We start from the raw sequence: 10,663 nt of genomic DNA on the forward strand, positions 1-10,663 counted from the left end.
AGATCTTTAAAAGGAACATAATGATGGTTAAAAATGAAAGGAGGACATTCAGCATATCTTAGCCTAATTGAAAGGTTAATGGATCCAAGTGTCTCTACCAGCCATTTCTTAAAAACAAAAATCAAGGTATCTTCAACTACATGACTGGGTAGCTTGTTCCACACTCCCACCACCCTTTGGGTAAAGTACTGGTTGGAGTCTGAAATTCTCTTCCACATCGTTGCCCCTTGTGCCCCCTGGTTTATGTTTCAGAAATCTTCTAATCAGGTGAATAAATTTAACCTGTTGCTGAGCAGAAGAACAACAAGGCATAACTACCAGATGGTAAAGAAATAACTATTAAAAAAGCAGTACATATATATATATAAACCTGAGTTCCAAAACAAGACGTTCTGGGGAAAAAAAAAATTACAATAAAGACATCAAGAATGAACTTTGATCTAGTTTCATGGCTGCTTGTGGTTTGAGTGATCGCAGATGGGCAGCTGAATATCTCAAGGTTGCACAGTATTATTAACCTGCACACCAACAGGGGAAAAACACAAGAAAAAGAACTAACATTTGTGGTCTCGCAGCAAAAAAAAAAGAGAACTCAGTAAAGAAAATATTTATCCTTTATTATTTCCGTACGTGCAACACACCATAGAAATTATATCCTCTAAAATTTTACATAAAATATATTAGATTTTTCCCCATCTGTTCTTTAAAATAACATTCTTTTTTTTTCTTTTTGTGCGCGAACGTGGTCTAGATCTCCCTTGGCCAGCTGAGGGTTGAGAGCAGCGAGCAGGAGCAGGAGCAGGCCGCCGCTCAGAGGCCCCCGGGCTCTCGGAGCTGCACGGCGAGTCCGGACAGAGCGGTCCTCCAGCCTTTTCAGCACTACCGGACAAGCAGACGCGTCATAATGTCGTAACGCAAAAGAAACAGCCTTTCGTTTTTTTCATATCGGGCCACGGGTCGCATTCCTCTGTGGAATGGGGTGGCTATTCCTCAGCGCTGGACGCTGGAGCAGTTCAGTCGAATGGTATTGACGGTCTGGACTCGGAGACACTCGGGAGAGCAACAGCAGCGAGAGGCGGGTTGTAGCTGGGTCAGGGGGCAGACCGAACTGGACTCTCCTGGGTTTATGCTCTGTCTAGGTCCTTCACAAGCGAACAGGCAATCGGTATTTTGAGCCCAGGGCTGACCGCACCCGGTGCTGCTCATGAAGTAGTGTCCAGTGGAGGACGAGCACAGCCCTTGACATAAACCGGACAAGCAGGAATAAAATAAAACTGCAAAAACTTCCCCCCCCCCCCAAAAACAAAGTGCAAACTGGGAATTAGGTGCAAAAATCATTTCTTGACGAAATCAAATTAAAACGTGGGAGCTGCGGCCAAGCTCCTTCAAGCCGTCTTGTAATTTACAAACACACGTGCCCTGTCACGGACAGGAGACAGTACCGGCCCAGTTCCCGCTGGGTTCCCACTGGGCTGAGAGCGGAAACGGAACACAGGGGTAATACACCAATCGATGCGAGGCGATCACACACCTCTGCAAACGCCCCGCTGCAGAGCTCAGGCTCCTGGGCTTTGCCAGATGCAGAATACGAATTACATTCACTTTTTGGCGCCTGAGCACCGGTGAGCCTGCACCTACATTCAGAGCACCGGCCCAGGCTAGTTATGTCACTACACATGTGGAGGTATGCCTTTTCAGTTCTCAGACCATGCTGTAATTATCAGTCCCCCGCTGGCAGCAGGTGTCAGCTGAGTTGTCTTTGTGAGAAGCAACTGCAATCCTCAGCTCCTGCCTGAACTCCCTTCCGACACCTCCTCTGCTCTCTGATTGGACCTCTTCGTAAGGGGGCGGGGCAAGGGTTGTGGTCTGATTGGCCAATGGGCAGAGGCAGGTCGTCTCTGGTTGGCTGCCCGGGCCAGCGTGTGAAGGGTGGAGTCCGGGGGGCTCCCGAGCCAATAGGAGCTGAGTAGGACCCTGAGAGGGCGGGATCCGCTCTCCCCGGCTCCCATACACAGCCTCCTCATAGGAGGGAAGGGGAACGGGCCCGCCGTCAATCATCAGGTCCAGCTGGTCAGAAGACCGCCTAGTGTAAAAGCAAAAACAGTGGGAGTTAAAGATTTGAATGTTTAGATTTTATGGATACAATTTAACAAATAAAAATATCAAGAGGGTGTAAACTCCATACAGCAGGCCCTACTGGTCACCAAGCTTGATTGGCATGAGAATCTAATTTTGTGCATAAACAAACAAATTGGTTGAAACTGTTAACTAACAAAATCTTGTGATTGGATAAGATGAAGTTGGCCAGGAAGGTAATATTGTGTTTTTTTTTATAACACAACTGGGGAAAAAAGCAGTGGTTTTAGGAAAGTAATTTTTTGAAGCTGCAGAAAAAAAGGATATATAACACAGACAATGTAGAGACTGCTTGAGCAGCCATGTTCTTGAGAGAGTTGTGCCGATTGGCTGAGCTAGGCCAGGGTGCCAGCTGTGATTGGCTGGAGGCCAAGGGCAAGGGGTGGGGCTACCTCTCCGAGTGACACGGGTGGAGGCGTGACTTGATCACCACGCAGGCTGTGGTGGTCACCAGGAAGATGGACACGCTCACGGCCGTCATGGCAACGCCGGGAAGAGTGTTGGTGTTGGTATTCTGGTCTTCCGGGTCAGGGCTCCAACCTGCGGACACAAGCAGAAAGGTCAGGTGGACAGAACAAGGACGGAGAAAGAGAAAGAGAGAGACAAACTGGTGCAGAAAGGAGAGCCACTCCCGATCCTGGCTGGATCTACTCTTCCAGGTTTTAGAAGACATCCAAAATCATAACTTGCTCAGTAGTGACCAACAGCGAGTTACTACAAGGATATGAGGAGCAGGGTTTTGATAAAGACACCTCCAGAAAACATACCCTCACTCCCACATTCCAAATCAAGCACAAAGTTATCACGCAGTCTAAAACCAAGAGTCTCTAAGAAGAAGGACTGACTGGGAAAACAGCAGTGCCTGTCCACACACAGAGACATTGTGCTGCCTACTAATCAGTAACGGTTATTTAACCTTGGAAAGTCTGGTCTTGGACAGGTCAGATCTTTGATTCCAGCACCCATGCCCAGCTGAGTGGAATTTCTCATAACTGGACATTGCTGCAGAACAAATCCACTCGTTAGATGGTACCAGAGTCTGAAGCTCAGGTAGATTTTTTGCATGCATCTCACTTCCTCCTGGGTGGGGGGGGGGGGGGGTGAAGACTGGGCTGTGGTTCCCCTCACACCTGACACAGGAAGTGGTTTGAAGTGGGACAGAGTTACCACGCTTTTCTGTGATGCAGTGTCTGTTTTCATGGGGGGGGGGGGGAGAGGCTGGGGTGCATAGTAGCAGTGTGACTTCCTGTTCCTAATGTAGGCTTCCTGTCCTATCTCTGAAAGAGGAAGTGGTAGATAACACAGCAGTGACTCAACTGACAACCAGCGGGCTTTTATTTATGTATTGGTGCTCATTCTGTTGCTTGACACCTTTGTTTTTATGCTGGCGGATTATACGTCGTTTATTTCTCTCTTACACTGTGCTTTTCCATTTATTTAATAACACAATGGTAGCTTGCATTCGCAAAAGGTTTTCATCGCAAAGGATCCCAAAGTACAGCAGAGGACCCCCTCCGCCCACCACCGGAGGGCAGTACCTCCCGGGCGACCCAGGGCAGCTGTTCCGCACCCGCAGTCCCACAGCACAGCGGATCCCAGGGGGCTGGGGGAGAAGTGAGAGCCCTTACAGCAGATCAGGGGAAATCTCCTCTGTCATGTGTGGTAAAAAGTGAAAACTAGAACAACATGCAAATGGCCCGGCAAGGGGAAAACTCCTGTAAGGTTTTCCGTCTCCCGGCACGGTCAAGCCTGCGATCGATCACAAAGCCACGGCTGAGTTCACGCAAACGTCTACTTGTCTGCCGACTGCAAAAAGGGGGAGGTGGACTTCTGTTTTTTTTTTTAATGGTTCACCAGACAGAGCAGCTCAACGTCTTCTCTGCTCGGAGGCCGGCCGGCCCGAGCTGGAAAATGCAGCCGTAATGGGAGGTGTGTGTGTCTATGGTGGTGGTGGTGGGGTGGGGGTCTTTCCCTCACCCCGAGATTTCAAATGGCTCCGGCGCGGCTGTAGCGCAGCTGGGGGGCCTCCCACGCGCTCTCCTCACCCGGGATGGAGACGCAGCCGGGCACCGCGGAGGTCCACCGGCCGTGGCGACACCTGGCGCTGCCCGGGCTGTCCTGCGGGAGGGAGTAGCCGGGCTCGCAGAAGTAGAGGATGATCCGGTTGTGGGGGAACCCGCGGCAGGGGGAGGGCTGGCAGCGGAACCCCCCGTGTTCCGGCACCAGCGGGTGGCTGCAGTTCCGCCCTGGAGAGGGAGAGGGAGAGGGAGAGGGAGAGGGTTAAACTCTCGGGAACGGGACCGCGTCTGGACTGCGGCCACGGCTCAGAAGGCCCGCGGGGGACTTGTTGGACCGAGGCAGAGGATCCACGCTTCGGAGCGGCGGTCAGGATTCTGGGGCTCGTAGCTGGAAGGCTGGGGAGTTCGAGTCCCAGCTGAGACACTGCTCTTGTACCCTTGAGAAAGACACTTCACCTGGAGTCAAGTACCCTGCCAAGTAAAACTCGTAAATTCTACAAACGTGGGCAGAATTAAAGCAAACAAATGACTTCTGTCTACCCCGATTTCTCACTTAAGAAATTCCGGGATGATTTTCCCCAGAGGAAATCCTCCCAGCTGTCCGAAGATATAACGGCATCTTCACAGTGTGCACGCATTTCCCAGCATGGCCCTGGAGAAGGAACAGCGCACGTCTAGTGATACAAACCAAATAGGCAAGCACGGTGTGGCTGAGGTTTTCAGAACACCTTTACAGCTTCACGGTTGCTTCCCTCTTATGAGAAAAAGGAATAAATTTCACGGAGTGCTACATGAAAACTCGCTGACTGGCCCAACAGATGAAAACCCTCTGTTAACACTGAGTGTCATAGCACCATGAAAGGACAGACATCCAGAGCAACACTTCCTCAGTCAAACAGTTCCCCGCTCAGCAGCTTCCTCTGTGAGCCGAGTGCTGCAGAGCGCATAATGTACAGTAACTTGCGCTTGATAATATCTTAGCTGAAAAGTCAGACATGTGGTTGCTGTTTTTAGAAGCACATAATAATAAGTTGCGATCTGACTGTGCAAGTATGACCCAGATGGTGAAAGTGAGACTGTGGAGCACTGTAGCGATTTTACACAGTGGTTTCCAGACCCCGTCCCCCTGGGCTCCTCCATTCCTCTCATTCCTACAGTGTGGATGTTGTCAGCTTTTCAGCAGAGCTCAGCTGGTGCAATGCATGCCCTACTCTCTGTAGTGCCTAAATCCACATTGAACAAACTTCAGTGTGTCCAGAATTCTGCAGCCAGAATCCTGACCAAGTCTTGTGCAAGTATTCACTTGGGGTACACCAAGTCCGTCTACATACTGTGGGTGAGGGGCCTTCTCCTCCTGCGCCCCAAAGCTCTGGAATTCTATCCCTAAGGATATCAAAGAGTCACCTTCCCTGAGCTCTTTCAAATCAAGACTAAAAACCTTCTTCTTTAGAAGGGCCTTTATTTGACTGGTTCTGGGTCTGGCCCTTTGCTTTCCTACTGTACTCCATATCCTTACAGTAATAGTGTCTTCTCTCATTGTCTACTTTTTTTTCTTACTGTAAAGAGCTTTGAGAAACCACTTCTCAAGGCACTACAAAAGATAAAATGTATTATTAATGTAGCAATAAGAAGAGACCATGTACTGCCTGCAGGATCCTGTTCTTTACAGATTGGACACGAAATGACAAATCTTGGAGTAAGCAGTCATGTAGTCATGTTGCTCCAGCAGGAAGCTTCTCTATGTCCATATTATGCACATTCAACAATAAGAGCATCACACTGCATTGCACAGCTCACAGACTCTGCTCTGGTTGTCAGAGGGGGAAGAGGCAGACAGGTCTTCACTCTCACATACACTCAAACCACTGTGGAAGACCGAGTGAGAAGGGTCAACACAGTGACTATGCACGGGAAAGGTTTTTTGTTTGCACCCAAGACCACTGTCTTTCTGCAACTAAAGCCTGTGATTCTTCACACCTGTGTATTCAACCAGAGAGAAATGAAACAGACTGCAGGATGCCAAATGGCATCTTCCTGTCCTGTTTTGTTTAGGTTTGAAAGACTTCTGACGCTGTCCCCCACCCTGTTTGTTCCTTTGATATGTTAAAGTCTCGCCTACTTTTAATGTATCAAAAGGAAAGTGTAACTTAAAGCGAGCATGTCTTACTGAGTGCTAGAGGAAACCCTTTCTCTGGGATATGCTCCCCTTCAGCTGATTGAATTAAAGACCTCCATTTGACAATCTCCTAACCTGAGTGAAGACTGAGTTTTCTTCGACACCACAATTTGCAGCCCTGCATTGACCTGCCTTATTAAAATAAGCAGCTGATGACAGCAGTTCTCCATTGTCAGCGTGACTACCCATCTTCTGCAAGAACACCTAAGATCGGACCCTGCACAACCCACAAGGCAAGATGTGCCAAGCACATGGGGGTGTTTGTGCCGGCTCTGTTTTGTGGCAGTAGTATTGCCTCTCTCCGCTTGTCAGCATATAGCGGGGCTCTTTTGTACTTCTTCTACTAAAGAAAGCAGGGATGTCAGAATGCGGATTTGTGACGGTACCTTCTGTGGAATCTGGTAGCCAGGCAAGCACCAGGACCGCGCTGCACAGGGCGAAGCGCACACGCTGCCATGAGGACACCGTCGGGTAGGACATCAACACTCCCCTGTGGCCCTCTTCCTGCGGAGACAGACACAGGGGACCCATCAGGACCTGCTGGGGGAGGGGGCACCTGGCGCTTCACGTTCTACTCAACGCAGAGCGGAGTCCAGCCCAGCCCAGGCTGCCTGGTCCGCGTGCGCAAACACAGCTGGAGGAGTCCAGACCGACTGGTGCCGCCGGCTTCCACAGTAACGCTCCTGCTGCACTGAGCTTCCATGCACTCCTAGTTTCACAAGCTGCAGGCTGTTCTGCAAAATTGTACAAAAGCAAAACATTGTCCCCCCCCCCAACTCAGCTTGTCTGTATGCCTATGATTAAGTTGGTTTCTGTCTTTTGTACCTGTAGACTTTACACCCCTTTAAAACTCAACCAGGAGTGTTTTGTCTTGTAGCAGAAGGCTTGAAAACAAGTTACAGTATATACACATTTGTGTCGAGCGATCTCTTTCAAAGGCAGCTCTGTCTAGCTGGTGGCTGCACCACTCAGTTGGAGCGGCTGGGCCAGTCCCCACCTTCTCAGCTGTGAACGACATGACAGGAGGCTGGAAGCCAGTGGGTGTGAGAACAGAGTGACACCTTGGGGAGCTGACTGCAGAGGCCCCAGTATGACTAGATGCACCGTCTGCTTTTCCTCTGGTTTCCTCTGAGCTGTTTGGATCTGCACTGTTTTCTCACAGGTCTATGTCACATGAATTCACCACAGCAAACACTTCCCAGGTCAATCAGACAAATCAACTGCATCGCACTGCTCCTTTCTCGAGTCTCACTGCCCGTTTTAGACTCCTTCCACTGACGCACTGGAGGGAACCATTTTCTGGTGTTGGCGTTTTTCAAGGGTCTTTGCCCAAACACCACACCTAAAGGCAGGGGCTTTCCTGGTTTGCAAAGAGCAACAAGCAAGCTGCCCGACTGCCACAAACCAGGGCGCCTAGAAATCGGGGCACACCCTGGAAACTGCAGCTGAGCGCCGTGCAGCCAAGCATGGGGAAATCGCAGGGGGAGTGGGGTAACACAGCACAGCTGTGCAGCACAGCACAGAGCAAACCAGGCAGGGTCCTGTGTGCAAAGCCAGAGCACTTCAGGGAAAAGTGTGGGAACTGTGAGCCGGAGCTCCGGCTGGGAGCCACCCTGCTCGGAAGCAGCGCTGGTGCCGCCGGTGAAAGCCACTGGGAGTTTTCTTTAGAAAAGAAAGTGCTTCCCAGTCCTGCCTCACGGCGAGAGGGGTCAGAAGCTTTCTCTGAACCCTGGACTGAGCTGGGTCTCCTTCAGCACCCCCGAAAACTATAGGGGACCACATCCCGTCCCATTTCACCCCAACCCTGCAGCAGTTGCGATGGGGAACCCCCTGGACTGTATGTACTGTACACAGCCGTGGCCATTATAATATTTCCAGCTCATGCACCTTCACGGACTGATTCTCTAGATATTGCTATCAACTGCGCCAATGCACGGTTGCATTGCTTTTAATAGACATGACTCAGACACATCCCCTATTGCCAGCCTTATGAAGGTTTGTTATGTGATGCCCGCAACAGCTGCTAACCGCAGGCAGTCAAACTGAAACTGTCTGGCCATCAAGAAATTATTTATTTGCCATTGCAGATTGTGTAGCTGAAACTTTTTATTTCCACCCCCTCCAAAGGAGAGTACCTTTAAAAACAAGCTGTCAATAACGCACACTGTGTGCGCTAGAGTCCATCTAGGCGAGACGGCGTAGCTGGGCTGATAATGAGCGAAACCCGGCAGCAGCAGAACTATGCGAGTTAGCTCACGGTGCGATCTGCTCTCCTTCCCCGCTGACTTACTGACCCCATCTCTCTCAAACAGCCGAGCCGAGCCCAGCCCAGCCGAGCCGAGCCGAGCCGAGCCGAGCTCAGCAAGGCCAACGCGACTCGCAAGTATCTCCGTTTCGAGGAAACGGGCACAGTCCCTTGACATCTTAACACAGTGACAGAAGGGGCTTGCTCAACACTGGACCTGCGAATTTCAGCAAGTGACCGCGGCTCCTCCTTTTCCAGGAAAGCTGAGTGACACCCGGAACCTGACCACATGCGATAAAGATTGATGGAAAAACGTTTCAACACGTCTTCCACAGACTAGCGGGATTAACTAATCCGTTGACGCTACTCTGTTTTACACCAAATGCATTGGTTTACCTTCCCATTCACCTAAGTATAACGGTTTTAGGCTGTAATACAGTTATTACATGTGGACAGCCATGCCTGTTGTTTTGATAGTTACATCTGTCTTGAGCGAGGCTTACTGTCATCATTAAACTCCAAAAACCCACAAACTTTCTAACCCTTTAACAAGGAAACGCACCTCGGTCAGTCAAAGCGACCAACATCGGGAGATATTTAACAACCAGAATACAAAGCCTGGATATTTTTTTTAATTAATCTTAAAAAAAGGTACAATACTCACCTATAGCTTCTACAAGAAGGTTCGTAATTAAAAAAATGCGGCTATACAGAAACGAGGAACAATTCCCGGCGTCAACCAACCACCACCACTACACACTCCTTTCTGTATAGGATAAGTGCCAGAATATTTGTTATTTTTCCAACAAAATCTTGAGGAGCGGGAGACCTTCACACGCCGTCCGGAGATGAAGCCGTCTTGCCGGTCGTAGGCGCGAGCTGCTGCGGGCCGGGACTTTTAACTCTGCCTCGAGCTCCGGGCTCCCGCACGCCTCTGACGTCACAGTCCCCGCCCCGCGGTGGGGCCGTGGCGTTCGGGAAGTCTGGCCGCTTTGCAGAACAACTTTGATAGATAAATACGTCGGCGCCCCCGCTTCTGCCCCGATGGCAGCGGCGGTCTCCTTTGCCCGCTTCCTCCCTACGTGGCAGCCGAGACTCGAGTACGTTTTTGCTCCAGCTGGTGCGGTCGTGCCTGGCTCGTATCGTGGGCCGTTCCCGCTGTTTAAAAGCGTCCGAGTGCGCTTCCTGCGACCCCGGGACCCACCTGGCTTGGGGTTTTTACCACGCACGCAAAAAATAAAAAAATAAAATACCGGGTCTGTGTTCATTTTCTGCGGTGGAAAAAGGTGCGTTTCTGTAATGGCTCAGTTTTGAGCCGAGACTTCAACAGCGAATGACTCAGACGAGGAACGTTTAGCAAAACTTTCTAAGGTTATCCCGAAAGCGCAATATGTATACGAAAGGGGTCAGTCCCACGCTGCGTCAGTTGTGTGAAATCGAGAGGTTCCTCGGAAGACTATTAACCTACACCCCCCCCCCCCCACACACACACTTTGACCTATATTCTTGAGTTATACACAAGAATATAAAACTACACAAGCATTATTTCGTGATTTATTTTTGTCTGATGGGCACGGGTGTAAAACTCAGCCCCGAGCGGCGCACTCTCCCGTCTCCGCAAGTGTCTTTACCCCCTGAGCTGTGTTGAACCCCCGGCGGAAAGGTAGCAGGTTGTAAGGAATTCGTGTTAGATCGTCCGTGAATCTGGAATTGCGACTCAGGCAGTTTCAAACAAGCGCACAACGCCGCAGTGATCTGAGACCGGGGGTTGTTTTACTCGCGATAATCCGAGTGCGGACGAGACGCTCCGGATGAACACTCCGGGAGGGAATCTTTCTCAATGCAATCGCCCAGGAGCCAACTTTCGGTTCCCGACTGCTGTCGAGCCACGACTTCTGCTTTCGGAGTCATTTCCTTATTTCAACAAGAGCTGCGGGCGTGTGGGGTCTCGCTTCATCTCGGCGCGCAGCTGGAATATTCCAGTTCGCTTCTCCACGCCTGTCTTGTCATAAACTGGTAGGATCACGGATGATCACGATAGCGACCGCAATAAGACAAGGAGAGACGAGACGACACTTTTCAGCGCCC

General features: G+C 50.5%; 1 protein-coding gene across 1 annotated transcript; it reads right to left on the reverse strand.

Annotated features, from left to right (window-relative positions):
* Positions 1-599: 599 nt before the first annotated feature.
* Positions 600-9,457, reverse strand: LOC148838668 (sushi domain-containing protein 6). Its single transcript, XM_088912362.1, has 5 exons — positions 9,240-9,457; positions 6,717-6,834; positions 4,182-4,382; positions 2,529-2,676; positions 600-2,083 (listed from the first exon to the last, which is right to left on the reverse strand). The coding sequence occupies exons 2-5, from the start codon at positions 6,808-6,810 to the stop codon at positions 1,702-1,704; spliced, it is 825 nt and encodes a 274-aa protein (XP_088768488.1). The 5' UTR covers positions 6,811-6,834; positions 9,240-9,457; the 3' UTR covers positions 600-1,701.
* Between the last annotated feature and the right edge of the window lie 1,206 nt (positions 9,458-10,663).

Source organism: Atractosteus spatula, chromosome 3 (genome assembly GCF_055471065.1).
Source record: "Atractosteus spatula isolate fAtrSpa1 chromosome 3, fAtrSpa1.hap1, whole genome shotgun sequence".
Lineage (NCBI taxonomy): Eukaryota > Metazoa > Chordata > Actinopteri > Semionotiformes > Lepisosteidae > Atractosteus > Atractosteus spatula.

Excerpts from the sequence above, each read along its gene's own strand:
- LOC148838668 (XM_088912362.1), bottom strand. The coding sequence starts at position 6,810 with ATGTCCTACCCGACGGTGTCCTCATGGCAGCGTGTGCGCTTCGCCCTG. Across the intron at positions 2,677-4,181 it reads CGGCTGCGTCTCCATCCCGG|GTTGGAGCCCTGACCCGGAA; the intron begins GTGAGGAGAGCG and ends TTGTGTCCGCAG. Across the intron at positions 2,084-2,528 it reads CACCCGTGTCACTCGGAGAG|GCGGTCTTCTGACCAGCTGG; the intron begins GTAGCCCCACCC and ends CTTTTACACTAG.